General features: G+C 41.2%; 1 protein-coding gene across 6 annotated transcripts in view; it reads left to right on the top strand.

Moving 5' to 3' along the window:
- The window catches only part of ZCCHC7 (zinc finger CCHC-type containing 7), a 120,989-nt gene that overhangs the window by 70,397 nt on the left and 24,834 nt on the right, over positions 1 to 25,758 (top strand). For all 6 annotated transcript variants that reach the window (XM_030470735.1, XM_030470733.1, XM_030470734.1 and 3 more), the window contains 3 exons: positions 9,213 to 9,256; positions 10,455 to 10,580; positions 12,180 to 12,350. In XM_030470735.1, coding sequence (XP_030326595.1) covers positions 9,213 to 9,256; positions 10,455 to 10,580; positions 12,180 to 12,350 — 341 coding nt within the window. The remainder of the gene's footprint in view (positions 1 to 9,212; positions 9,257 to 10,454; positions 10,581 to 12,179; positions 12,351 to 25,758) is intronic.

The raw sequence follows: 25,758 nt of genomic DNA, 5'->3' as shown, positions 1-25,758 counted from the left end.
CGGACTGAGAACAGTGTATCATCTGTGCCAGGACAAACCATGGTCTTCCATGGCAGTGACTCTCAGAAGAGCCAATATACCACCTCGACGCATGCTTGCAAACCATGACAAAGCTGTTGAGATCTTTGGGGCTCATCTTGGTATGAGAGGTGTTTGTGATGCATGCCTCCAGATGTGGACTAAAGAATCTGCCTGTGTGGTAGTAACGTCATGAGGAAGACCAGAATTAGAGCAGAGTATTAACACTGTAGTTTTCTTCTCATAAAATGATTACATGCTGTTACACATCCCCAGCTGTATCAGTGCTTCGTAACCACTTACTGCAAGGATTGTTACCAGATCACTTCTCATGTCTTCGTTTTCCTGGAACGTGCAAGTCTGAAGAAGATTTAACGTGGAGGGACACTGTGGTGCCCAGGGTGCTGTTTGTATTCCTCATGCATGGCAGATGAGAAGGTTTCCTCAGATAGACCTTTTGATCTATGGGAAATCCATGAAGTGTCATTAATTTCTGTTCCTGAATTGTAGAAGTGTGTATGTTCAGTATGAAATTTTTTCAGGAGCCTCCTTCGTCCTTTTCCTGTTCCATCTTTGCTATAATCCTCAGGAGGATCAAAAAGAGGAACTAAGGGTATATCCAAAAGGATTTCATTGGTTCCAGGTATCCTTACTAGCTTCAGCTCAAACTTCAGTTCTGCTCTCAGACCGATGGAATCTCCTGCATCCTGGTTTTGATCAGGCTTTTTGGGACTCCGTTCATCTGGAGGAAAAGACCATGCAAACACCTCTCTAGCGTTCTGTTTTAGTGTCATTTTAGACTTCTCTTCATCACATTAGAGCTCTGTATTAATTTTGAAAGCTGTAAACCTTGCTGGTAGGGTTACACCTTAGTACCAGGGCATTCAGGTTTCTAACTGTATCTTCAGAAGTGTTGAGGGTATTCCTCCTTCGTATCTGTGAAGCCATCACATGATGCGTAGTATTCTGAAATCTTTAAAAGCGATAGCCATAGTCTAAGTCTGGTTGTGTTAAGAGTTTATAAGTTGCCTCTCTTAGGAACAGCAGAATTGCTAAATCAGATGCTACAGTGTCTGGTTATTGTTATCTGGAGTTGGTTGTTTTCTGGAGGTAGGTTAGTCACTGCAGAGTTTGTTTGAATGCTCCCAGGAAGAGAACATGAAAGCACTGAGGATTGAGGACTGCTACCTGCAGAGCTGTTCTATCATGACCATCGTGAGTGTACCTCGTCCTGGACACCCATGGTCGTTCTTCCCGTGTTCCAACAGCTGTTACTCTCCCACATCACTGTGTGGGAGCCTGGTCTGACCCTGGGCGTGGGAAGGAATCATCAGAACACGGGTGATTTAGCTTGCCTTTGCCCAGTGGGCCAAGTTATCAGCGTGAAAGAAAGTTGAACCAAAATTCTAGCCCATACCCAAAGACCAGCAGTTAGCCTGTGTTGAAATGGGATTCATCCCCCAGGTAAAAGATCTTTGGAATTTTAGGGCAAAAGTAGAGAAGAGATCTCCAGTTAAGCTTTACAAGTTTCAGGTAGTCATCTACATCAGTATTCTTCAAACTCAGGAATTTAGTTTGCTATTTCCTCCTAATGGCAGCATCAAGAGAGCCATGCTATTTTTCTAGGATACAGTTGATGGTTAATGGTTTTAGATTTGTGACTCAGTTGAAACATTAATGAATCATTTCCATGTAGCTTTAAATGTGGATTCCTCTTCATTGTGGGGAGAAGCATAATGTTGTTGGCACATCTCTTACACATTGCTCCTTTTAGACACAGTGACTCTGCCAGATCAGACACCACGAGTCGCAGTAGAACAAGGCTTCATGGACTTTGTTGTATCTTCATTCTGTATTGGTGGAAAAACATGCAATATGTTGCTGAAATAGATTCCCAAGATGCAACTGTAGGTATGCTATGAGTTGGTACTTGTGAAGTGAAGCAATGGTACTCTTCAGGCTCCAGTTTCAGCTGTTAATTGAGTGCCATTTTAGCTGACTGCGTAAAGGAATCTGTACAATTCATCAAAACATTGTGTATGCACTGGTTAGGCTTCTGGACTCCAGTAGTTAACGCCAATAACTGCAATAGATACCACTCTTCAAGAGCTGATTGAGAGATGAAGATTCCGTGTGGTTATACAGCTGCCAAAGCCTCTGGCTTCGCTTACGACCTTCTTCGATGAAGTGTTGTGTTGCCCCTAGCAAAATCTGCTGCACAATAATGGTAACTTAAATACAGAAATAGTCTCAGTGATGTTGAAGTTACTAGTAGAGAGTCAATTCTTGCCATCCCATTAATCCCATAAGGAATTGCAGTGTATCACTTCCACTGGGGCTAAACACACACACTGCTCTCAGTCCTCCATGCCAGGACCATGCCTATACTGCCCAAGCTTTGCTGGGACGCATCCTGCGAAGGCTGGCTGGAGGGGGAGGATTACAGTGAGAGTCAGTTCGGTACCAGAGTGAATACTGCAGACATGTTGTCAGGTGAATGATGCTACAAAATGAAAATTAGTATTCCTATATTGAAATTATAATTGTATCTCAAACCAGGTTTTTTTATGAATAACTTAGAACAGCCTAGGGCCATTTTTGTCAGTAATCTATCCTGAAACTTCCCTTTATTTTATGACACTACTTGTGATTTTGGTTTTGTATGCATTTTTTCACATGTAATCTGAGTTAGCATTTATTATTTTTGTCTTCAGCAAGGATTGCTGGAATCTAAAAGGTATTTAAGACAACTTAATCAAATAGCTAAAAAGGCTTTCTCCTCAGAGTAACCTATATTCCTTTTTCAGTCATGTAGGAAATAGTGTTAGAACACAGAATTCAGAAAGTGAATTCTTGGTGCACCCAGTGACAACAATAGATTTGTGTTCAGTTTTTCCTTCTCTAAATTAGAAATCACAGTATAGACAACGGAATTTCTAAATCATATATTATCCCTTATTATCTGGTGGGAATAAAATGTTCATGTTTGCCTCCTTTTCTCTGTTTAACTTTGACTGCTGTGAACACTAGGAAGAATAACCCTGCAGCTTTTCTTTCTCTTTTTCTTTTTTCTTTTTTTTTTTTTAACCTATTCATTTTATACTTTTCAGACAGATTTTTCCCCGGGGTGAAACAAAGGTTAACTGAAATTTCCTCTGTTGTGTACCTGAACGAATCAGCAGTTTGAGAAGGAAATCCCATTGATGGGCAGAGAGAGTGACAGGCTCTATTTAAAGAATTCCCCCGGCTGTGTGGTAGACCAACCATGCCATGAATTTAACTGTTCCTGTGGTCCCCATACTTGTACCCACCAAAAAGAGAGAAAAACCTACTTTGTTCTGCAAATGTTGCGCTAAGCTTTGAAAATCATGAGCCACTGAGTTTTGTGAGTTAACGTTACTAGCAGTGGTCAAGACTTAAAGGAAGCAGCGTTTATAGCGTGAGACAGAAAACAGACAGAAAATTATGCATACTTACATAACAGAAAAAAACCACGTTTGAGTTTTAAAATGTGTCTGTGCGTTCTGGCAATTTGGTAGTGTACGTATTTTAAAGAATGTGATTTACAGAATTATGTTATCATTGGCTTTTTTCACAGCACATTTTTATTCCCACTTAGTGTGTGAAACATCTTATGCCTACATGGCCATAAGAATATATGGAGTTGGGGGGGTACAGAAGGGCATGCACTTGGAAGAAGCTGCAAGATTTAACATTAGAGAAGTTGTCTGACAGTTCAGCTATAAGAAAAGAGGTACAGGGCTGAAGTGCAAATACTAGATGCCTGGCACTCCATAAGAAGATGCAGGATGTCCTTACACCTGGGTGATTTTTGTATTTCTTAATGCCTGCATAAATATCAAAAGCACACATTTCTGCATGGTTAAGTGCTCTTAATTCACGTGTATTTAACTTAATGACCTGTGAGTCTTCTTGAGAACTGCATCTCCAGCCTTGCAGCTGGCCCCTGCAGAACATGCTGCCAGGGGATTAGAAGTACCATGTCATAGCCCCCAACCGTCAGACTTTTCTTCTCTTGCAGTGACGGTTAAGTCTTCTCCCAGGGGTAATGGCTGCCTAAGTTGCTTAAGGTTACTTCAGTAGGTCTTGGTTTGGTTTTGTTGGGTTTTGGGGTTTTTTTCACTTATGCAGGACTGTGCAGAGTTATGGCTTTTTTCTTTTTAAACACTGATATGCTCTTGGCCAATGCTACCTTTGCTTCAACCAACTTCTTACATTTAAATTCCTTTAAAAAAGGGTTGAACTTTCTTGTTTGTTCACTGTTGTCCTTCTAATTTTGTGATGGTTTTCAAAAACGTCATGCTGGATCAGATAAAAGTTGCTAAAAATAAAATATTGCAGGTATTTTCCCACTGACAAAAAATGTGCATATTATGGCATATATATATATATATACATGTGTAAGAAATCAAGGGGAGAAGCAGGAGACTCTTTCCTTGCTATGAGAAAATTTCTCAAATTCAACCTCTGTCAATGATTACATCAACTGGTTTCTCTGTGGGAATTTATGGATCTCGTAAAGTTGCTTTAAAGAGATATTGACATGTAATCCATTATAACCGCAGGTGTCTTTTTTTTTTTTTTTTTAAATAAATAACTTTTTTCTCATCAAAGTGAGAAATCCCTAGAAGTGTCTAAGAAAAATACCATTCCTTCTCCACTGGAGTTAATATGAGTAACTGGGTGGTGCAGAAAGGACTTCATGCGCTGTGGCTGCTGTGTTATCTCCTAGCCCTGGTACCCTGCAGGGAGTTGTCCGTGTTGGGATGGAGCTGGAACTTCATACTTGCATTTTTTGGAAGAAGGGCTACTTGAACACAAAAAAAGTGAAGCTCATTACAGGAAATTACACTACAATAAGACTTGAATCAGTTTGGCTGAAACATAAACAGAATTTTACAGATACGTGTAAAATGTCACAATGTAAGTTCTTACAGATCTAAATGATTTTTAGGGGTTAAACCCCTTACCATTTTAAAATGTTATTCCTTACTCCAGTAGGAGTAGAAGCTGTGTTCTGACATGCTAAATATTGTTCAAAGATGTGTCTGAAACAGTCCTTGCCACAGAGGTCTTGCAGTAGAATGTAATTAGGGTTCTCTGTTCTGTAATGTGCTATATTAATTAGCAGTCAAAATCCAATTTTTAAAGCCCAGCTTTGAAACATATTTGCCCTTCAGGCCACATATTGTACTGTCACAGCTTGAAGCAGCCTGTTTCACTGAGTTGATCATAAACTAAAGTAAATAAAATACATACTGCATGTATTTTCCAATTAGAAGGAAGGAGGAGGGCCACTTCCCTTCCCCTTTTAGAAAATTAATGTTTATTTTCAAAAAGTTGAATGTCCATGCTCTACAGTTTCTCTGTGTTGTTAATTGAGGCAATAAAATAAACCTTTGCAGAGCAGGCTGCACTTGCATGGAGAACAGACGTGTTTTCTCCCAGCTCTGATGAGTGAAATAAAAGTGACTTTTGGTGGTATCAAAAGGCCAGGGCCCAACTGTGCCCTGCCGAGCTGGGGTGGCTGGCTCAGCCGCTGGGATCATTGGTGGTACAGCAGATAAGGAAATCTCCTGAACAGTTTATTGTTTATTCTAAGTCAGTTTTTTGTTCTGTGGAAACAGATTGTTCCTCCGGGCAATTTTGGGTTTTGACTGCTGGTCCTTGTCCTCCCTCCTCCCCTCCTCTCGCTTTCTGGAATGAAAAAGGGAAAGCTTGAATGCACATTGAACAGTGGTCCTAAATCTGGCTTCACCATGAGCACTGCTTGGAAATTTACATTTTCATGCTGGTGGAGGGATACATGTGAATCTCAATGATCTTTCAAAATTTCTCTTTAAATGAAAGCAAAGCTGTTGCTTACCATTTATCCTATTGTACAGGGGCACAGGACAGGCAAAGTGTGATACTTTATACAGGAAGAACTATGCACAGAGCTTCCATTCCTCTTCTTTCTGTGTTCAGCAGTTACACAAATCAATTTTTGCAAAGTATAAATGTAAGAAGTTTATATGACAAAGTAATATTTTTCATTGGCTTATAGAAATTAATATTAAAAAGGATATAGCTTTTAACAAATGAAGATGAGGAAGAATAAAAGGAGATATTCTGGAAGATTTTATTAATACACTGTAAACTCACAGGACCCTTTAAGTAATGTAAATTTTGTGTGTGCAACTTCTCCATAGAAAAAAGAGGAAAGTCTTGAGATTATCTGAATAGTTTTTAAACTGCTGCTTTCTTAAGAGTAAAAATAAAGTACTCATAGCCACTTTCCTTAAGGCAGAAATCCACCCTCTATGTGTGTGTCCATCTGAAAAAAGATTGAAATGCCTTAACACTGCGCTGGCTTGGCCTTGGGAAACATCAGGTGGCAGATTTCATTGTACCAGCCTTTGCGGAAACTATCAGTAATTAGTATGCGTGGTTTATGCCTGTGCTTTGGCCTAAATCACCCTCTCAGTCTCGGGAGGGGGGTCTGAGGCTGCTGGCTGAGGTTGTGGGGTGGGAGAGCATCATCGTTGGGCACCCGAGGTGGTGAGAGGTGCCAGCTGCACATCCACCCCCAGGGCTGCGGGATGAGCCACCACTGTGTCCTCGGGGAAGAGCTTCTCCAGACCTGTGTTCCCAGGCCTGTCGCCTGCATGGCTCTGAGCATTAAGGAGTGAAAACAAAGGTGACGGGTGCTACAGACCAGGGAGAGCATGGTACAGAGGAGTCTTCATCATTATGGTGCGTCTTGCGGCTGGAGGACGAGTGAAGGGTCGCAGCAAGGCTGGTGGAGTGGCCAGAGTCAGCTCAGACGGACCCGCAGCCACCCAGGGACTGGAAGTGCCTCTTGGACAAGTTAATTTACCAAAATACACAAACTACATCAGGGAAGAGGGGAGGCATTTGTCAACTTGGGCAAAGCTTCGTGATTTATTTCATGATTTAGTGGCAGGCAAAATGCTGTGGTCAATGAGAAAAGTTACTGCAGAATTTTCTTGTTCCTAAAGCAAGATTTCAGGTTAGTTGCAGTAGCATAACTCTTCATACATATTTCAGTGTGAAGAATTTATTGTGAGTAAAAACAAAGCCTCATGCAATCTGTTGTGAATTAGGCTTAACTTTTAGGTCACCTAACGGATTTAGCTAAGAGAGATCTTGTGATATTTCATCATTAAAGATCTCATTTATTTTCTGATTAGAGCAAGGTTTAGTTTCTGGCATTAGGAATATTTGAATGATTGTATCGTGGTTTTCCCCTATGAAGCAGGGGATTTTGACAGTGCAGAAGAGAAACTTAGTTGGTTTGTCCTCAGGAAGGACACACCTAATGATTAACAGGAGTTAATTCACTGGTAATTTGATCTGTAACCTGTCAACCATCCTGCCTGTGCATCTCTCTGAAACACAGCACTCACAGTACTGATTGCCAGGGCAGAGTTTTGAATTACAAATATATTTTTCTTTATGAATTAATTTCCTGAACAGACTTCTGAGTAATAAATAATGCACTCAAATATGTCAGCATGTTTCTTTACTTTTAATGACTAGACACCAAAAGGCATCATTTTCCCTCTGCCATACCCGCAACATGCATCCACTGCAGAGAGCTGGCTCGGTGCTTTCCTTGCCACCCTCTCTGTGAGGACCCTGAGCCTGGGAGAAGCATTCTCCAGGGCTGCGGGCATGGTACGACCTCTCGTTTTGGTGGTGGCTTCTTACCCTGACTGACGGTGCTTGGGTGAAGGATGTGTTGGGTACTTGAATTGAAGTTCTTGCTGTGGGAGCTGCCATGCATTCCACAGCGTAGGTATGACACAGCATTCAAATTGCTTTACAAATAGGCCAGTTAATTCATTATTAATGTTTCTGTGACGGTCGTTGGCATTGTTGGCATTAGTGTTGAAACTAAAAATATTTCAGAGTGCTGTTCAGATTAGAGCAGATAGTATTAGCCCCGACTTTCGGATGAAGAACAGCAAGCACGTAGCATGCTTTAAAGCACCTGTTATATGTTTGAGTGATATACGTTGTATCCAGATACTGCATTACACACTTCAGCTGAAATTATTGACATTTTCAGTAAATGAAGAGTTAGACATGATGTTACAGATGATATAATTTTAATTTCTCGTCATCTGCCTTTTATTGGAAATGAATAGTACAATCAAAAGCAGATAAAATTTTTGCCTTTTTTTAGTGTTTGTAAATCTTGGTGGTGTGATTTGTGTCAGTAACGTGTAGATGCTTCAGATTTGGATTTTGGGAGCAGGATGGGACAATTTGCATTAAAAAGTCTGCAAATACACGGCATTAATGTTCGCACAAGTTGTAACGGTTACTGTAAAAGTACAGGTAAGGTGGACACTTCTGTTGACACAAATCCTCCCTTAACAATGAAAAAGATTAAGTGGTTCAGCTGTCTTTGCACAGTGAGAGAAGTAAACAGTGTTGACATGCAGAATTTTTAAACAGCTGTGACTACATCCCTATTCTTTTAGCTAACTGCCTTTTATTTCCTTTCTGATTTTTTCTTCTTCTGCCAGTCCAAAGGCCATGTGTGAGAAGGTTATGGTGTGACAGCTGATAATTTAGTGTGTTGTCCTGATTTATTGCACATTACCAAATTCTGTTCTGAAATAGAGTTACTTAGCTTACAGTCTTAGTTGCTGTGGTTATGCATAAAGTCATTTTGGCATGCAGTGATCAGAAAGCAGTGCTGAAGACACAGATTTTGTGAATTCGCAAGGAGAATATTTATTTTATGCTGTGTGTTAACTTACTGTTCCATGTGCTATAGCTCTGGCAACCTCTGGATTTGAGCTGGGCATCCCCAGGAGTGCAAGCAAAGATAACTCAATCGGAAGCTTTGGAGTCCCTGCCTCTGAAGAAATTAAATCCTTCTCTGAGTTTATGCCCTGAGAGGCAAGACAAGAGGGTAGTGTCAAATACAGTCCACCCAATAGCTGGACATGTGCCAATTTTAAGGTGAATCAGGTTTGGTACCAAGCAGGTTGATAGCTTTCCTGCGCTGAAGATTGAATTAATTTCTCCGCTTTGGTACGTACATACATGACATTGGTATTGTCAATTTCAGTAAGTTCAGCAATCATAATGTTGATTATATTATAGAAATATCTTCTTATAAATTAAATACAATTGATTTTATTTCTGTTTTTCAGGAGAAGTTGATGTGGACTGGTCCATCTGTAATAAAGACTTAGAGGTAACACAGACAACCAAGTTGTTCCATAATTCTTTATTTTTATGTTTATTAATAAGCAGAGCAAGATGAACGGGATTGAAAATTCCATCTGTAGTTTCCGTGTGGAATCCTGAGCCTCCCAAAGGCAGGCGTAGCATGAGCTCTTGTACAGGAGGTAGAAGTTCATGTGTTGGGGCAGGCACACGAGCAGAGAGGGAAGAGGATGTGGGAATCAGAGCAGCTCCATACACTCTGTGAGGAGGAAGCAGGCTATTCCTTCCAAGTTTCTTCAAATACTAGCAGTTGTTTTGTGGCAGCTGTCCCATTCCTATAGGCAGGAATGAGCTGTCTGTGTTTGGCTAGTCTCCCTGTGCTTCCAGAGGCTCAGCTCACGCATTGGTATCGGTAGGCTGTAACCTGCAGTATGTGTGCAAGGTGTCACATCATCCACAACGAGTAAGCTTTTGCTGTAAGGTCCAACTCCTTTTTTTCTCCTCCCAAGGTTCAGTAAAGCTTACATAATGAGGTGACATTAGCAAATTATTTCCCTTAGGAGAAATGGTATTTTTGTACCTCTCCTGTTCACTTGGCCAAAATTTTAATTCAGTTTTTAAAATCTGTGATGTTTGGTAAACAGTAGAGGTTGAACGTAGCATTTTCAGTTCTGTCTGCCTACACAAAAAGTATGTGTGAGGTCACTGGGAGAGAGAGAGTTGTTTCCAGCTTCTCTTTTTTTCGTCTTTTTCCTTTTTAAATCTTTCCTTACAATTGCAAATTGCAGATTTGGTCTAGACTTGTATAGCATTGTACTTTGTCCAAGAAGTTTCTCTTTATGTGTGCAAGGGAATGTGTAACTTGCATTTGCAACTAATGTTAGTTGTATTTGTATTCTGGGAAAAACTCCAGTTTATCAGGAAACATAGTGAGTAAAAGTGGCTTAACTAACCAAGGGAAAGCATAACTTCCTAACTGCAATTTTAAAGAGCAAAAAAGAATGTCCCAAAGTGGAAGTTTGAACAAGATAATACTTTTCTTCTAGACAATGAAGGTTTTCTCTATAACAGAATTATCCAGTTCAAACCTGGATGTGTAAATTATAAAAAATTGTATTTCTAACTGAAAACTACCAGCAGTGACCTTTACAAATTTCCAGTTCTAACAAACGCTAAGCCAGAGAATCTCAAAAAATAAATACATTTCTCTCTTCTTGTCTCACCAGGCACAGATTTCTAACTATGGGAGTGTGAGACACAGCAGTATGCGGTACTATACAGCTGCTAAAAATGTTACCTGTAGAAATTGCAGTAGACCAGGTCATTTGTCCAAGAACTGCCCTACTCCGAAGGTAAATGCAACACTTAAATTACTTGTAGATTCAGCTATTTTTTTACTACTCTTTTGTGCTTGCCAGTAGAAGCATTGCTTCAGTAGTTTATTATTTCTTTGAAAGGTTGCTCCAAGTTAAAGGATAGCTCGCACAAGATCAGTTTACTATATAAATTAGCTGTCTGTTTTGTGGATGTCATTGCTTTTATAAAATAAAAAATCTGTAAGTATAAATGAAGCAAAAAGAGTCAAGTATAATACAGAAACTTTTTTTTTTTTAATCTGGTGAAACCAGTTTTAACATGTAAAATGTTTTTCAAATGTATTTTCAACAAGAACAACATAAGGAATCCAAAAATCACCCTTAGTAAATGAATGAAAGCGGGTATCTCAATGATGAACCATGATATGAATAATGTTAAAAATTATAGACAAAAGGAAATTGGAAATAACTTTAAGCAGCTCAGATAGATGCCAGATATTCAGAAAATTTGTCCAGGGGCTAGAGGTTTAAAAATCAATCCCTATAGTGTGGAGAAGTGGGAGCACTTATATGAGAGCCCGGATTACCAGTCCCCACAACAGAGTCTGTAAAAACCTGTATCCCTGAGACTATTACCCACACCAAGACTTTGAGTGATTGCATCCCACCCAGCTGAAGATACACTTGCTCACTGGAAAAAGTGGCTTTAAAGAGATACAGGTCTGGCCTCAGAGTAGTTTCCACCATTTTATATTATTCACCCCACATGCTTATTTGTGTGAGTCACAAGGCATGTAGCCAAGTGGTTATGGTGGGCTGACCACAGCTGGCAGCTAAGCCCTCACCCAGCTGCTCACTTACACATCCCGTATGGGCTGGTGGAAAGAACTGGAAGAGCAGAAGCAAGAAAAACTCACAGGTCGAGATCAAGACAGTATACTAAGTGAAGTTAAAAAAAACAGCAACTTATCACTCACCACAGCAGGCTGATGCCCAGCCAGTCCCTGAGCAACAGCTACTTTGGAGAACCTCCCTACCCTCAGTTCTGTTGCTCTATTGTACAGAGGTCCCTTTGGGCAGTTGGGATCAGCCGTCCAGCTCAGTCCCCACCAGCCTCTTGCCCACCCCAGCCTACCCACAGTGCATTGGTCTATGGCACAGACCATGTTTACAAATCAGTCCAGTGCGTTGTGTTACAAACTGTGTATCATGTTCCTATGATATGGTTCTGGTTTTCATCTTTTAAGAAATCTAGTAAAAAAGTAAGTGTTCATATGAAGTGTTCAACACTCCTGCTCTCAGTGAAATACACTTTCTGGTTTAATGGTGGTTTTTGCTATATTCACTGAGCCAGTAACAAGGGCACTGGGCATTTGGCAAGTGCTTCTGAGGCAAGGTCCAAGTCAAGAAAGCACAGGGAGTCTATGGAGTTACGACTTTGAGTTTTACTCTGAGATTCATAGACCTCCTTCAGTTCAGTTTCTTGATGAAACATAACACCTCTGCAAGTGTTAGGAAGTAGTAGACATTTATTTGGCCTAGTTTCTTCTTTATTTCCTCTTTTTTTTTTTTTTTGTTAATTTTCAGTAGTCTTTTGAAACATTCTCACTTACTTCTTTTTTTGTTTCTCCACAGAAAGTTCCTCCTTGTTGCCTGTGTGCAGAAAGAGGTCATCTACAAAACAGTTGCCCAGCACGTTTTTGCTTAAACTGCTGTTTGCCTGGCCACTATTTCAAGGAATGTGTTGAGAGACCCTATTGGAATAAACACTGCAGTCGCTGTGATATGAAGGGGCATTATGCTGATGTGAGTATAATCCATGGCAAAGAGCTCAGTTGATCTTGGTTTTGTTTCTTTCAAAAATTGAATTTACAACCACAGTCTTTTCATATTTTCTTTTATTTTATATAGTGCCTATGAAAATACTGTAGTTAGCCATTATCTAACCATATGACAGTTTTCATGAAGAATGTTTCAAAGAAAAGATACTGAAGCATTGTAAACACCCAGTCTTTTGTTTAGTTTTGTCCAGTTTAGTTAGGGTGGACAAAGATGTCCTCATTTCTGTTGAATGGAAGGTGTAGGGAGGTTGGAACTAGGACATGTGGAATGCTGCAAGCATGCTAGCAAAAGGTAAAGAATAATTCTGAATCTTGAATAGTTTCACATCTGTGTTTTTTTTTTACATCTGTGTATTTATCAATGAAAGTAGTAGTATAAATTTAAACTAATGTCTGAATGGGTTTGGGAAGCATTTATAACCATGATGTGTTTTACATTGCAGACATACTTTATGAACAAAATGGAAATGGTACACTTTATTTCTTACGCAAGTATAGGCGAATAAAAATATTATCTGACATTAGCTTATAAGGAAGCGTATCTACAGCCATATTGCTGTGCCTTAGCTTAGTCTGTGCCCACTTTTCAGTAAGTCCTCTATTATTTATGAACATTCAAGAAGAAGGACGATAATGACATTAATTGTCTATTTCTGTATCCCTATGGGCAGGCCCATCACATATATAGTGTAAGAGAATCTGTAAAGTAGTGGAACAGTTGCAAAATTGTGTAGTCTATTATTAAGAGAAAAACGTAGATAGAAACATTTAATGTATGGGACCTACTGATGGTTTGTCTTTATCCCATGGTAACCACACTGATGTTTTCCATCTTCACTACTGTCCTTCAAAACCCAACTTTTTCTGCTTAAACCAGCTTAGACAGCTTGGGTGGACACTCTTGTCCTGTTGGCCATCACTCTAATTCCTCATTAATATTGTGTTATGCTGCCTCTATGTCACAAGCACTGGAGAGAAAAAAGTACCTACTGCAAATAATAATTTCTATACTGTACCTAACAGAGCAACATTTCAGAGGTGTTAGCAAGTTTGCACCTGTACAAATGGTTCTGTCAAGTGGGAATACGGAAGCACTCCTTTAGTCTCACCTGAAGACTGGATATTCTGTGTATTTTCAATCATAGAATCATAGAATAGTAAGGGTTGGAAAGGACCTTAAGATCATCTAGTTCCAACCCCCCTGCCATGGGCAGGGACACCTTGCCCTAAACCACGTGGCTCAAGGCTCTGTCCAACCTGGCCTTGAACACCGCCAGGGATGGAGCATCCACAACCTCCCTGGGCAACCCATTCCAGTGCTTCACCACCTTCACTGTAAAGAACTTCTTCCTTATATCTAATCTAAACTTCCCCTGTTTAAGTTTGAACCCATTATCCCTTGTCCTACCTCTACAGTCCCTAAGGAAGAGTCCTTCCCCAGCATCCTTATAGACCCCCTTCAGATACTGGAAGGCTGCTCTGAGGTCTCCACGCAGCCTTCTCTTCTCCAGGCTCAACAGCCCCAACTCTCTCAGCCTGTCTTCATACGGGAGGTGCTCCAGCCCTCTTATGATCCTCGTGGCCCTCCTCTGGACTCGCTCCAACAGCTCCATGTCCATCAAATGCTTGGTGCTTGTTTCAGGTTGAGCAGCACAATGGGAGAAAATTTTCCATTTATTTCACAGGGAGATGGAGGCCCCATAAAACACATTGATTTTGCTGCTAGATTTAACTGAGCATTTGAAGTTGTCTTATATGAATTAATAACTCTGGCACAAAATTAGTTATGAAAATATTAAAAATGTTCAAGCACTGTAAGGATACTGAAGTATGTTAAAGGTAATACAGATACAGTATATTCTCTGCACTGAAGACTAGGTGGGAGGTAAGGTAATGGGACTTCATTTGACTGAGACTTTTTTTCTCAAAACTTTTATCATTTAACAGTATCGTTATGGGAACACACTCTTGAGGGCGTCATCTCCTTTCTTAAAAATATTTCTTCAGTTCTGGATGCATTTTGAAACAAGTAGAAACTGTTTTGCTCTTGACAGTCAGCCCAAAGCTGTTATTACTGCTAGTGGAAGTTAGTAGATGTAAGAAAGATGGAGAGAGGCTTTATAGCAGGGCTGGTAGAAGCAGGACATGGTGCAACAGTTTTAAACTAAAAGAAGGTAGATTTAGAATAAATATAAAGAAGAAATGTTTTGTGATGAAGGTGGAGAGGTGCTGGCACAGGTTGCCCAGAGAAGCTGTGGCTGCCCCATCCCTGGCAGTGTTCAAGACCAGGTTGGACAGGGCTTGGAGCAACGTGGTCTAATGGAAGGTGTCCCTGCCTGTGGTATGAGGTTGAAACTGGATGAGCTTTAAGGTCTCCTTCAATCCAAGAAGCTCTGTGATTTTATGGTACTGCACGGTAGATTAGGTCAGTTCTATACGGATTGCCAAGAACCCTGGGTGTGAGGAATGTAATGCCATGCAACACCACTGCATGCTCTGTGAGAAATCCAAAGATTTTGAACAGGAGCATTTAAAATTATTACGAACATCATGTAGCCTGAGTAAAAGCTTCTATCAGTATTTCAAATACATATATATAGAATCATAGAATCATAGAATCATAGAATCGTAAGGGTTGGAAAGGACCTTAAGATCATCTAGTTCCAACCCCTCTGCCATGGGCAGGGACACCTTGCCCTAAACCACGTGGCTCAAGGCTCTGTCCAACCTGGCCTTGAACACCGCCAGGGATGGAGCATCCACAACCTCCCTGGGCAACCCATTCCAGTGCTTCACCACCCTCACTGTAAAGAACTTCTTCCTTATATCTAATCTAAACTTCCCCTGTTTAAGTTTGAACCCATTACCCCTTGTCCTACCACTACAGTCCCTAAGGAAGAGTCCCTCCCCAGCATCCTTGCAGACCCCCTTCAGATACTGGAAGGCTGCTATGAGGTCACCACGCAGCCTTCTCTTCTCCAGGCTCAACAGCCCCAACTCTCTCAGCCTGTCTTCATATGGGAGGTGCTCCAGCCCTCTTATGATCCTCGTGGCCCTCCTCTGGACTCGCTCCAACAGCTCCATGTCCTTTTTATGTTGAGGACACCAGAACTGTACACAGTACTCCAAGTGAGGTCTCATGAGAGCAGAGTAGAGGGGCAGGATCACCTCCTTTGACCTGCTGGTCACGCTTCTTTTGATGCAGCCCAGGATACGGTTGGCTTTCTGGGCTGCAAGCGCACACTGCTGGCTCGTGTTAGGCTTCTCGTCAACCAACACCCCCAAGTCCTTCTTGGCAGGGCTGCTCTGAATCTCTTCTTCACCCAACCTGTAGCAGTGCCTGGGATTGCCCCAACCCAGGTGTAGGACCTTACACTTGGCTTGGTTAAACTTCATAAGGTTGGCATCGGCCCACCTCACAAGCGTGTCAAGGTCCCTCTGGATGGCATCCCTTCCCTCCAGCGTATCAACCGAACCACACAACTTGGTGTCATTGGCAAACTTGCTGAGGGCGCACTCAATCCCACTGTCCATGTCGCCGACAAAGATGTTGAACAGGACCGGTCCCAACACCGATCCCTGAGGGACACCACTCGTTACAGGTTTCCAACTGGACATAGAGCCATTTACCACAACTCTTTGCGTGCGGCCATCGAGCCAGTTTTTGATCCACCGAGTGGTCCATCTATCAAATTGATGTCTCTCCAATTTAGAGACAAGGATGTCGTGCGGGACAGTGTCGAACGCTTTGCACAAGTCCAGGTAGATGACATCAACTGCTCTGCCGCTGTCCATCAGTTCCGTGGCTCCATCATAGAAGGCCACCAAATTGGTCAGGCAGGATTTCCCCTTAGTGAAGCCATGTTGGCTGTCACCAACCACCTCGTTAAGATAAAGGGAAGAAGGTGGCAGTGCCCGACCAGGGACTTGAACCCCGAACCGTCAGATTAAAAGTCTGCTGCTCTATCAGTTGAGCTACCCGGGTATGTATGTATGTAAACAGAAGGGTTTTTTTGTCACAACTTTAAGAATTTGTAAACGAGCAACTTTTTTGTTATTTTTTAAGTATAGCGTACTTCACAGCTAGACACAACTGGATGCATAATTTCATGTCAAGTTTCAGTGCAGGATGAAATAGTTTGGCAAGAGTGTTCCACCTCTGAAGGAGACTTATATACTAATGCATTCTTTAATATTATTATGAAAGTGTTGAATGCTATACCAATTGCAAGTTTGGTAGAAAAATAAAAGGTAGTAGCAAAACAAGCAAAATTTTCAAGATTAGTAACTATATTTAGTGTTGAAGATCTGTGGGATTGTAACCAGGCAGAAGTATATTGCCATGATTTTATTGCTTTGTGAGATTAAGTGATACTAGGAAGCTACACTTGGAAAGGTCTGGTATTCATGTGCTTGTGTGGGTGTATGTACAAAGCCCTTCCCAGATAGTCTTTAAAAGAGTGTGCGTCTCATATAGATGTGTAGATAGTGCTGAACTGAATTCGAGAAATATAAACTAGATGAAGGTAATGACTTTACAGTAGGACACTTAATTCAATTTAGCAGGAGGTTCAGGTATGACTAACATGAAGATTTGTCCTCAAATTTCATAAATACAGGTAGAAGACTTGCTGTGTCCTTTCTTTAATTTCCCTGTGGCTTTCCAGCAGCAGCAGTTAAAGTTGTAAGGACTGAAGGCAAGACAGAAGTAGTTTGAAGGCCTTTGAGTTTGATATGGTCTTTACAGAGGTGAAAACTAAAGTGCAATTAAACATATTTTTATCTTTTTTTTTAACCTTGTATGATACTGTTATGGGTTTACATGTCCTAGAAATTCAGTCCTGTAGATAGCAATCAGCCTTATATGCTATTTTTTTCCCTCAAATTATATAAAAAAAAAGGGAGAGAGAGAAAAAAAGGCAAGCCATGGTAACATCAGCATACATTCCTGTTTTATTTTCTATTTAAAGATATGACTTAAATGTTTGTCTTCCAAATACACCTGTTTGATTCCCCTAAACATTGGATTTTTTTTTTTAAATTCAGAAATATTTGAATCTCTTTCTAAATGTCTCCCCCCTACCTTTATTCCTTCTTTTGGTCAAAGATTGAGAGAGATCCTGAAATGGCCTTCTCCTCCCTTTTGCTGAATACAGAAGATTATCTGAGTAACTCTTCTGCCTGGTGAAGCTTATGGTCTGTAACCTCTGTCAGTATATTCAATCCCCATATCACAAAATTGTGGAATAATTGAGTTTCAGTGGGAAGTTTGACCCTGTAGCTTAGCAGTCAGACATGAGAGACTTGCCTCCATGTGCTTTCCAATTGCCATTTCCAGGCAGGGGGAGAGGGGCTGTGCAATGGACTGCTCATGCATCTATCCCGCCTGTGCCGAAGATGTCTTGGTGCCACACCAAACATAGGAGTTAGGCAAGGAAATCTGAGAGCTTGTTACAGGCTCACCATAGACAAGGATGTGTGGGATATGCAAATAATGCCTAGCACGTTTGGAAACTTACTATTTCTTTTGGTATTTGAAGATTAGAAATTTAAATTTGGTGTTCCTCTTCTAGCTGTACTCTTGTTTATAGCTAGTGTGTACACAGTACCATTACTTTGAAGAACATGAACAGCATGTTTCTGCATCCCATTTCTAGTTAGCAGTTAAACAGAACTATAATTTTAGGTATATTTTCTTTGCAGCTCTTGCCACCTTTTCTGTTTTACACACTTCACGAAGCTAGTTCTCATAACGTACTTTTCTTTCCTGTAAAGATTTATGAGTCCTTTTTCATCCAAAAATTTAATCCTACCTAAATTCTGTAGATTATAAGGAACATCATGGCATGTATTTCTCCTGCTTGTTTAGGTCCACCTTAAATCAGAAAGGTTTTCTTTGAAACTTCCAGGCAATTCTTTTGCACTTCTGCATGACAGGCATGAAGCTACCTGTGCAGTGAATGGTGAAGCATCTGAGCAGCAGTCTCATCTGTCCCATCCCTGGAAAGAAAGATGGCACAGCAGAACTGCAGAGGGCAACGGGAAGGTTGTGAGGCTATGCAGCAGGGTCAGAGACGATATGAAAGGCAGAAAGTATCCTCTGAAAACCTGATGTCTATATGCAAATAGAGGAAATAGAAGGGATCATAAACTCTGGCAGATTAAATGTGAAACTGCAGAACTGAGACTGACAAACAGTTTAAGGGGCACTTCGCAGAAGAATCAACACCATCAGTAAATCTTTCTTCATATCAGAACAAGAAGCCTGTTAAGGCCAACACATGATCAAGACATGAAAGGAATTCTCTGCCAAGATAAGGCTATTGCTAACAACCTAAAAATACTTCTTTGGCATCTAGTGTTCATAGTGGAAGAAAACCAGTGACATTCCCACACCGAAATCTTACTTTGTGGAGGGAATCATCTGAGAATCTCTCTGAAGAGAACGTTAGGGTTACTACTAACCTATGAATAGTAACTCGTTACCAGAACGGGATAACAATTACCCAAAAGCTGTAGAGGAACTGGAAGGTGAAATAGCTAGATTAGTGATGGCAGTGGTTAACCTTTTGCTTTGTGTCGGATTGGTAACTGACTGGGAAATACAATGACAAATATAAAACAGGTCCCAGGGAGAGCTAGGCAGCCAGGCCCAGCAGCCTGGTGTGTACACCAAGCCAATTCGCAGGAACTCCAATAGCAGCAGCATGTCGCAATGGATGTATAAATATGATATACATGGGAGGAACCAAGATTGCGTTTTTAAAGGAAATCCCACCTCTTGGAAATCTCTGGAGTTCTTCAAAGGAGAAGGTTGACAAGCATGTGTGTAAACATGATCCAGTTGACATAGTCTACAACTTCCAAAAGGGCTTTGACAAAGTTCCTGACCAAAAGCTTTTAAGGAAACTAAACAGGCATGGAGTAAGAGGATAAAGGTAGGATATGCTAGTGTGACATGGAAAAGGGTGAACAATAGAGCGACAAGATTTGTTGAGAAGACTGAATTATTTAGAGCGTCAGTGCTGTGAGCCAACTGTGAAGACCTGCCCAAGGACTGAAGAAACAGAGGGAGAGCACAATAAAATGGTGCATGAACTTGAATGGTAATAAATGTAAAGTAAAATGCCTGGGGAAAAACAATCCCATCTTTGCATATGGAATGATGGGCTCTGAGCATTGCTATTCGGGACTCAAATTTCGGAGTTGTGAGATACAGTCCCCCCAAAAAATGAGTTCAGTGTTCATAAGCTGTGAAAAAAAGCTGGTGAAAGGTTGGGAGTTGCCAGGAAAGCAGTGGACATCTTAGCACAACTTCAGTCCCTCTCTTCTGCATTCTTCAGCACAGTTACAACTCTTCAGCCTGGAAGAGAGATAACAGAGGAAGGATCTGTAAGAAGCTTCAGAGTCATCCATGATGGGAGGCAGTGGTTAGGGGTCAATTGTTCATTGGTTCTTCCAGTACAAGAGTTAGGGGCATCTGACAAAGGCAGTATGAGCTAGGTTCAGAAGGGACAGAAGGAGGTGACTTTTTATGCAGTCAATCAGTAGCAGACCTGTGAGACTCCTTACTGAGAGATGCAGTAGATGCAGAAAGTCTGCTCTGATTCCAGAGGAGACAGGAGCAGTTCATAAAAGAGAAATCCATGAATCGTTAGTCAACACATAGAAACTTCATGGAGCTTGCGTAGTTGCAGTCAGTGAGTTGCAGTGCAATAGCTGGGTGTGGAAGAGTTTTAGGGAAAGTGTAAGGGTGTCTGCTTGCCCTGTTTTTAAGCTCCATGATGCATCAGCTTATGGCCACAGTTAGAGACCATGGGTGGATGATCTGATGCAGCATGGTCATTATTGTTTTCAGGCTATGTAAACTGATCATAATAACAGCTCTGTATGTCTGTGCCTCTGCTAATTTTTGTAAATCATTATGAGTCGCTTACAGGGCATTTTATCAAAAACCTGAAAGCATTTCAACAAGCTCAGTTACTGCCACTGTTCTATATCAGTCTGCCTGTTCGAATGTTTCTGCTGTCTGTAGGGGCTGGAGGCAGACCACAGGTTTTGCTTGAGGCTGGGACTAAATGAGACCAGCATTCCCCAGACTTCTCCAAAATACTCTGAAAATGCTACTGCAGTGTTCACAGAGCACTTCTTAATACAGTGTTGGGAAAAAGGCTAAAATATTCCTTTTTTTTTTTTTCCCCTTAAGATGTTATCAAATATATTGAATGCTCTAAAAGAAGTTCTACAATGTCTTTTCCAAAAAGTTCACTCTTTTTTACTGTGACACAAAGGATGCCAAACAAGCTCCTGTTTGGCAGGAGCAGCCTGTTTCAGAGTGGCTCTCCATGGTCACATTTTGTCCAGAAGTGAACTTGAGGCAGCTCATGGTACTTCACCTAGTTCAAAGTTATTTAAAACTTTTTCAGGGTAATGCACTTGTTATCCATTAAGTCAGTCTCTTTCCTTGAGACAGCCCTGAAAATGTACGAAGTCATCTTAGATGGAGTTGTGTTTGAAGTAGCTCAGCTTCATGTGTTTTCCTCAGGAATATGAGCAAAGAGCAGGTAGCAGAGTTGTTTGGAAGTTTCAAGTGTGGCTCTTGTCTGTACTAGGAGAGACATTGTGTACACATATACATGTGTATGAGTACGTGTGTGTGTGACATATATATGTACTTATGCTTATATATGTATAGGCTGAAAGCCCCATGCTATGAACGTCCTGTGTTTTGTGGGTTTGGTGGCAATGAGGTGGCCTGTGGTTTACAGTCTCATCTGCCAGCTGCAAGGGTGGGAAAGGAACTTCATAAACAGGGTGGTGGCAGGGAGGAGGCAAAAAACTGTGTGAGTGCTCAGTGAGCTGCCTGATCTTGTCCAGGAGCTGGCAGCCAGCAGTGCCCAGGTCCCTGGCATCTGTCAGCCATGCCATGCCTCCTACCCCATTCATGTGAAAAGGCATGCTTGTCTGCACACACCCACACCCTGGGAAGCACCCAACACTCCTTCCCAGGAACCAGCCAGGTACCTTAGCCCCCATTGTCTGCATGTGTCCTGACACCTTTTCTGGCTGTGTGAACCACCCTTAGCCTCTTCTCTCCCAGAAGGTTTCCTTCTGCTTGTGTCGTTTCAGAACCCATGCTGAGGTTTGCTGCGGGGACGTGGCCACCTCTGCAGGCCAGAACATGGCTGGAGGTGCAGGGACAAGTCCACAGGGCTGGCTGGTGGCTTTGTAGCCAACGTGGCCCATTCCCACCAGCAGTACCACAGGCCCTTGGCCCTCCCCTGGGCACTTGGGCAGATAGCAAAGGGTTTGCCCTTCTTTCCCCGTTCCCCAGCAGCATCCCCCATTTTTCACACCTGCGGCAAGTCTGTGTCCATCTAATGGTAAGTGTAAGCAAACTTTTCCAGGGGCCTTGTCGGCGCTGGCGGTTAACCAGCCCAGCCCACTCCACACCAGCAGCAGCGGCTGTCTGCACTGGCGACGCGGGAGAGGTCTCGACATCTGCTCGTGCAGGAGAGGTTTTGAAGGGAAGCATTGTGTGTTTTCTGTGGCAGTTCCCATGCGGAGGTGATGAAAAGTGTGTGTTTTGGCAAATCTTTTGTCTTACTGCGGTGGCTTGCGGCAGGGCAGCTCGTAGCAGCCGCCGCTTTGACAAAGCACCAGAGGATTCTGTTAAAAAGTTGTGTTTAGTAATTGTAGTCATCGTGTCAGACCATAACTGACTTGGAGCTGAAGGATTTTTGCGAGATGAGTAGCTGTGCCAGCAGGGACCCAAGTCTCCTGGGCCAGCCGCGCTCTCATTAAGATTTGCCGCTAGCCGTGGCGGTGTTCGGCAAGTATGTGACGTGCATGCTGTTATTGTATGCTTGGCTTGTCAGCCTGCAGCTTTCTGACACTCACTTATGTCACTCTTTATTCAGAGACGAAGAAGCTTTTGATAATTTGACAAGACAAGCTCTTAAACGATCTAGGTCATGGCCTTCACTGTCTGTGATTGTGAACATATTTCCTGAAAGCCCTGTCACTCATCACAGCTACATTTTCTCCCGGGGAGCCGCAGGCCTGTCCTGGTCTCCTGTCAGCGCGTGCATTTTGGTTATTCATACGCCAAATACAGTAGCGGGGTTTTTCCTTCCCTTTTGCAAATGCTCACATGTTAGCGAGGCTAATCCTCTCCCCCCACGCCGCGGTCCCAGCAGGGCTGCTGTCGAGGGCCCTCACGGCGCAAGGCAGACGACCGGCCAAGGAGAGCAGAAAGGAGGAAAGGCCGCTTAGTGCTGGTTTTGTGTTTGCTCATTGTTGTGGAAATATGAGAACTGGTGGCAAGGGCCTTGTCTATTGAGCGCTCGAGTCCTGGTCTGCTGTCAGGGGCTGTTTGAGATTGAGTGTTTTACTTTCTTTGATGTTCACATTTGAGAATAGGGAAGTGGGAATTAAACAACAGATGCATTAAGCCGTTGTTCTGGTAAAACAATAATTAGCACCTGATAAAATTCACTACAGGTCAAAATGTGCAGTACCCAGCCCTGATTCATCTGGTATGGCAACCTTAGCCGGATCGGCTTGGATATGAATAATCACCTTCCCAAATTAACCAAATGTGGGCTGCAGCAAAAAACAGCACGGATTTGGGAAAATTAATTGCCCAGCGGCATTCGTGCAGGAAAAGGCACACTAGTGCAGGAAAAGGTGCAGGGAAGCACCTCTGCTCTGCATTCTACATCGCTTTTAAAAACAGGCACCTTTTGTGCTGGTACATCTAAATGCTAGTAAGGTCAGACTACTGGGGCAGGAAATAAATGCAATTTTATTTTAATGTAGTTCGTCACACTGCCATCATAGTTGTATTCCGCAAGGGCTTTTCTTTAAATGAGGGCCATTCATGGTTAAGTACTTTTAAATAAATAAGAAAAATCACAAGTTCTGTGGTGGTTGTATTTGGTTATGCTCTCTTCCATAGCAAAACTCTTTGCTTCATTTGAGAAGCCAGTATTCAGTAGTAATTGTTAATTATTCTTTTTGTCATTCTGTGGTAGACGATACAGACAATAACTCTGAGCTGATCCAGGGTAATAAAACTCCTAGTTAAAAGCATCATTTCTAAAAAGCTGTTATTTAGCCAGGCATCCTTTTTTGACTATTCTGTTGAACTTCTGAAGTTTGTAAGTGATCATTGTGACGATGAAAAGTATTACACCAAATCACCATCTGAATGAAGAAGCATACTTGGCCAGTTTTCCCCTACTACCTTCTTCCTACCTCCCTTAAGTTCTCCCACAGCCTTAGAACATCCTTAAAGACGGTGATGATAAAACCTACTTTTTAATAGCACTGCTGAGGGATTGGGACTGTGCCTCTTCCACTGTTTTGGTAAGAGCTGTGCCAACTGCAGTTTCCTACTCTGAGTTACAGATTTTCACTAGAAATGATGTCTTTGTGTTCAGAGAAAAAAAAAAAAAAACCACCAAACCATTATTCAAAAATAAAGTTCTTGACTTGTCATTATTGTTGTTGTCGTTATTATTATTGTTGTTGTTGTTGTTATTATTATTATTTACCTACTGTGTGAGTAAAGGTCATATCACAGAGTGGCATTTTGCCAGTATGTGACAACTCACTGATTGCGATTTTTCAACCATATTAGTCTGGGGACTCTGTGGTAATCGAAAACTATCCAGAACTAATGTATAAATAACTGCCTGCTACCCCTGTGCTAGCCCAGAGAAAGTCTCATGGCTGAAGCCTTTTATGGGTTTGAGAAAGAAGGCAAGGTCTTTTATACAATATTTTTATACACTAGAGAGTGTTTATGTATCGCACCTCCAAATCCTGCGTAAGTTAGAGAAGGAGGAAAATCCTTTTGTTTGCACTCAGAGACAGCTCGAGTGTGTTCAAACTGTCAGATGTTGTACTCTGCTCCTCTCTTAGAAATGTGATGTATTTCACACATTTTCTTTATAGAAACATTAATATAAAACTCAAATATTTACATGCTGTATTTGAATAACAGGAGAAATGTCAAATCATTACGCAGAGCAGATTATAGATTTTTCTCCAGAAAATTGTGTTACTGACAGAATGAATAATAAATAATATCATTTCCATCACATCCGGGAAAAACATACTGTATATGCCATAGGGTGACTGTCAAAAACTTGCATTATTTTTTGAGAGGCTCAGTTGCTAATATCAGTTGTTAGGAGGGGTTTTATTAATTAACATGCTCTGTCAGAAGAAAAGAAGGCAAGAATTTAGGCATGAGCAAAAAATTTATTCGAAATCTAAAGAAATGTTAATAGTACTCATTTGCAAGTAGTCATGAGGCTTCAGTGTTTGAAATTGGAGCTACAGCATATTATGTAAAAGCCACAGAATAACTAATATTTCTTCTTAAAATACTGAAAATTGAGATTGGCAAACCAAATTGTTAATTGTTCAAATGATTAAGGAGGTATTTTAATAAAAGTGTAAATCTTTTAAACAAAAGTGAAAGACCTCCATTGAAGTTACTGCATGCACATTCACTTAAACACTGAAATGGCTAACAAAGTACCAGTATTTCGATGTCTGTTTATGGCTTGGGGTCATAGCAAAAGGCAGAAATATTGCAAGTTTTGTTAAAATATTTAAAGCCCTTGAGAAAGTAACCATTGTCTCATTGATCATGAACACATTCTGATTTTGTTTAAAGAAGAAGATCCACATTTTCCTGTTTCTTGTCTCTTATGTATTCCTCAGGTCTATTGTGTTATTGCTGTGATTCAAAAATCTGCTCTGCAAATTTTTTTAAAAGGGGCTGCACTTACAAGCTTGTGCGCGAGTCTGGCAAGTTAAAAAAAAGAAAAAAAAAATCAAGCAAGCCATTGTAAAAATAGAAACATTAAAGCAATCTGTTATGCTTCTTGTTTACAACTCATCTGACATTAGGCTACTGAGGATTATTACATGTAACAATTATATTTTGATTAGGATAGAGATATGTACAAAAATACTAAAGTATTTATATTCCTACATGAAAGGAAGGTACCTTCTGATTTCATTTCCAAAACATCATGTAAATTTAAAATGTCAGAAAATGTAGAATTTAAATTAATTTCTGTTTGTTTTCCAGTATTAATACTTATTACAGCTAAGAGCACGCTACTCTCCCAAACTTCTAACCTTCAGAGAAGGAGAGAGAGAAGACTGTTACTGGCTTTCTGACAATGGCAGGGAGTGTGTTAAACCAGTGTAAAATTCAATTAAACTGTCTAGCCAGGTTTTTGAAGCTGAAATGCAGACCCTTTCAGTTAAGCTTCTTATTTTCCTGTGGCCGACACCGGTGGATACTGTGTTATGCCAAAACCAACAGGCTGTAAAGCACCTTGTTTCAT

The sequence above is a fragment of the Strigops habroptila genome, chromosome Z (assembly GCF_004027225.2).
Source record: "Strigops habroptila isolate Jane chromosome Z, bStrHab1.2.pri, whole genome shotgun sequence".
NCBI classification, from domain to species: Eukaryota; Metazoa; Chordata; class Aves; order Psittaciformes; family Psittacidae; genus Strigops; species Strigops habroptila.
This window is presented reverse-complemented; position numbering and strand designations above follow the sequence as displayed.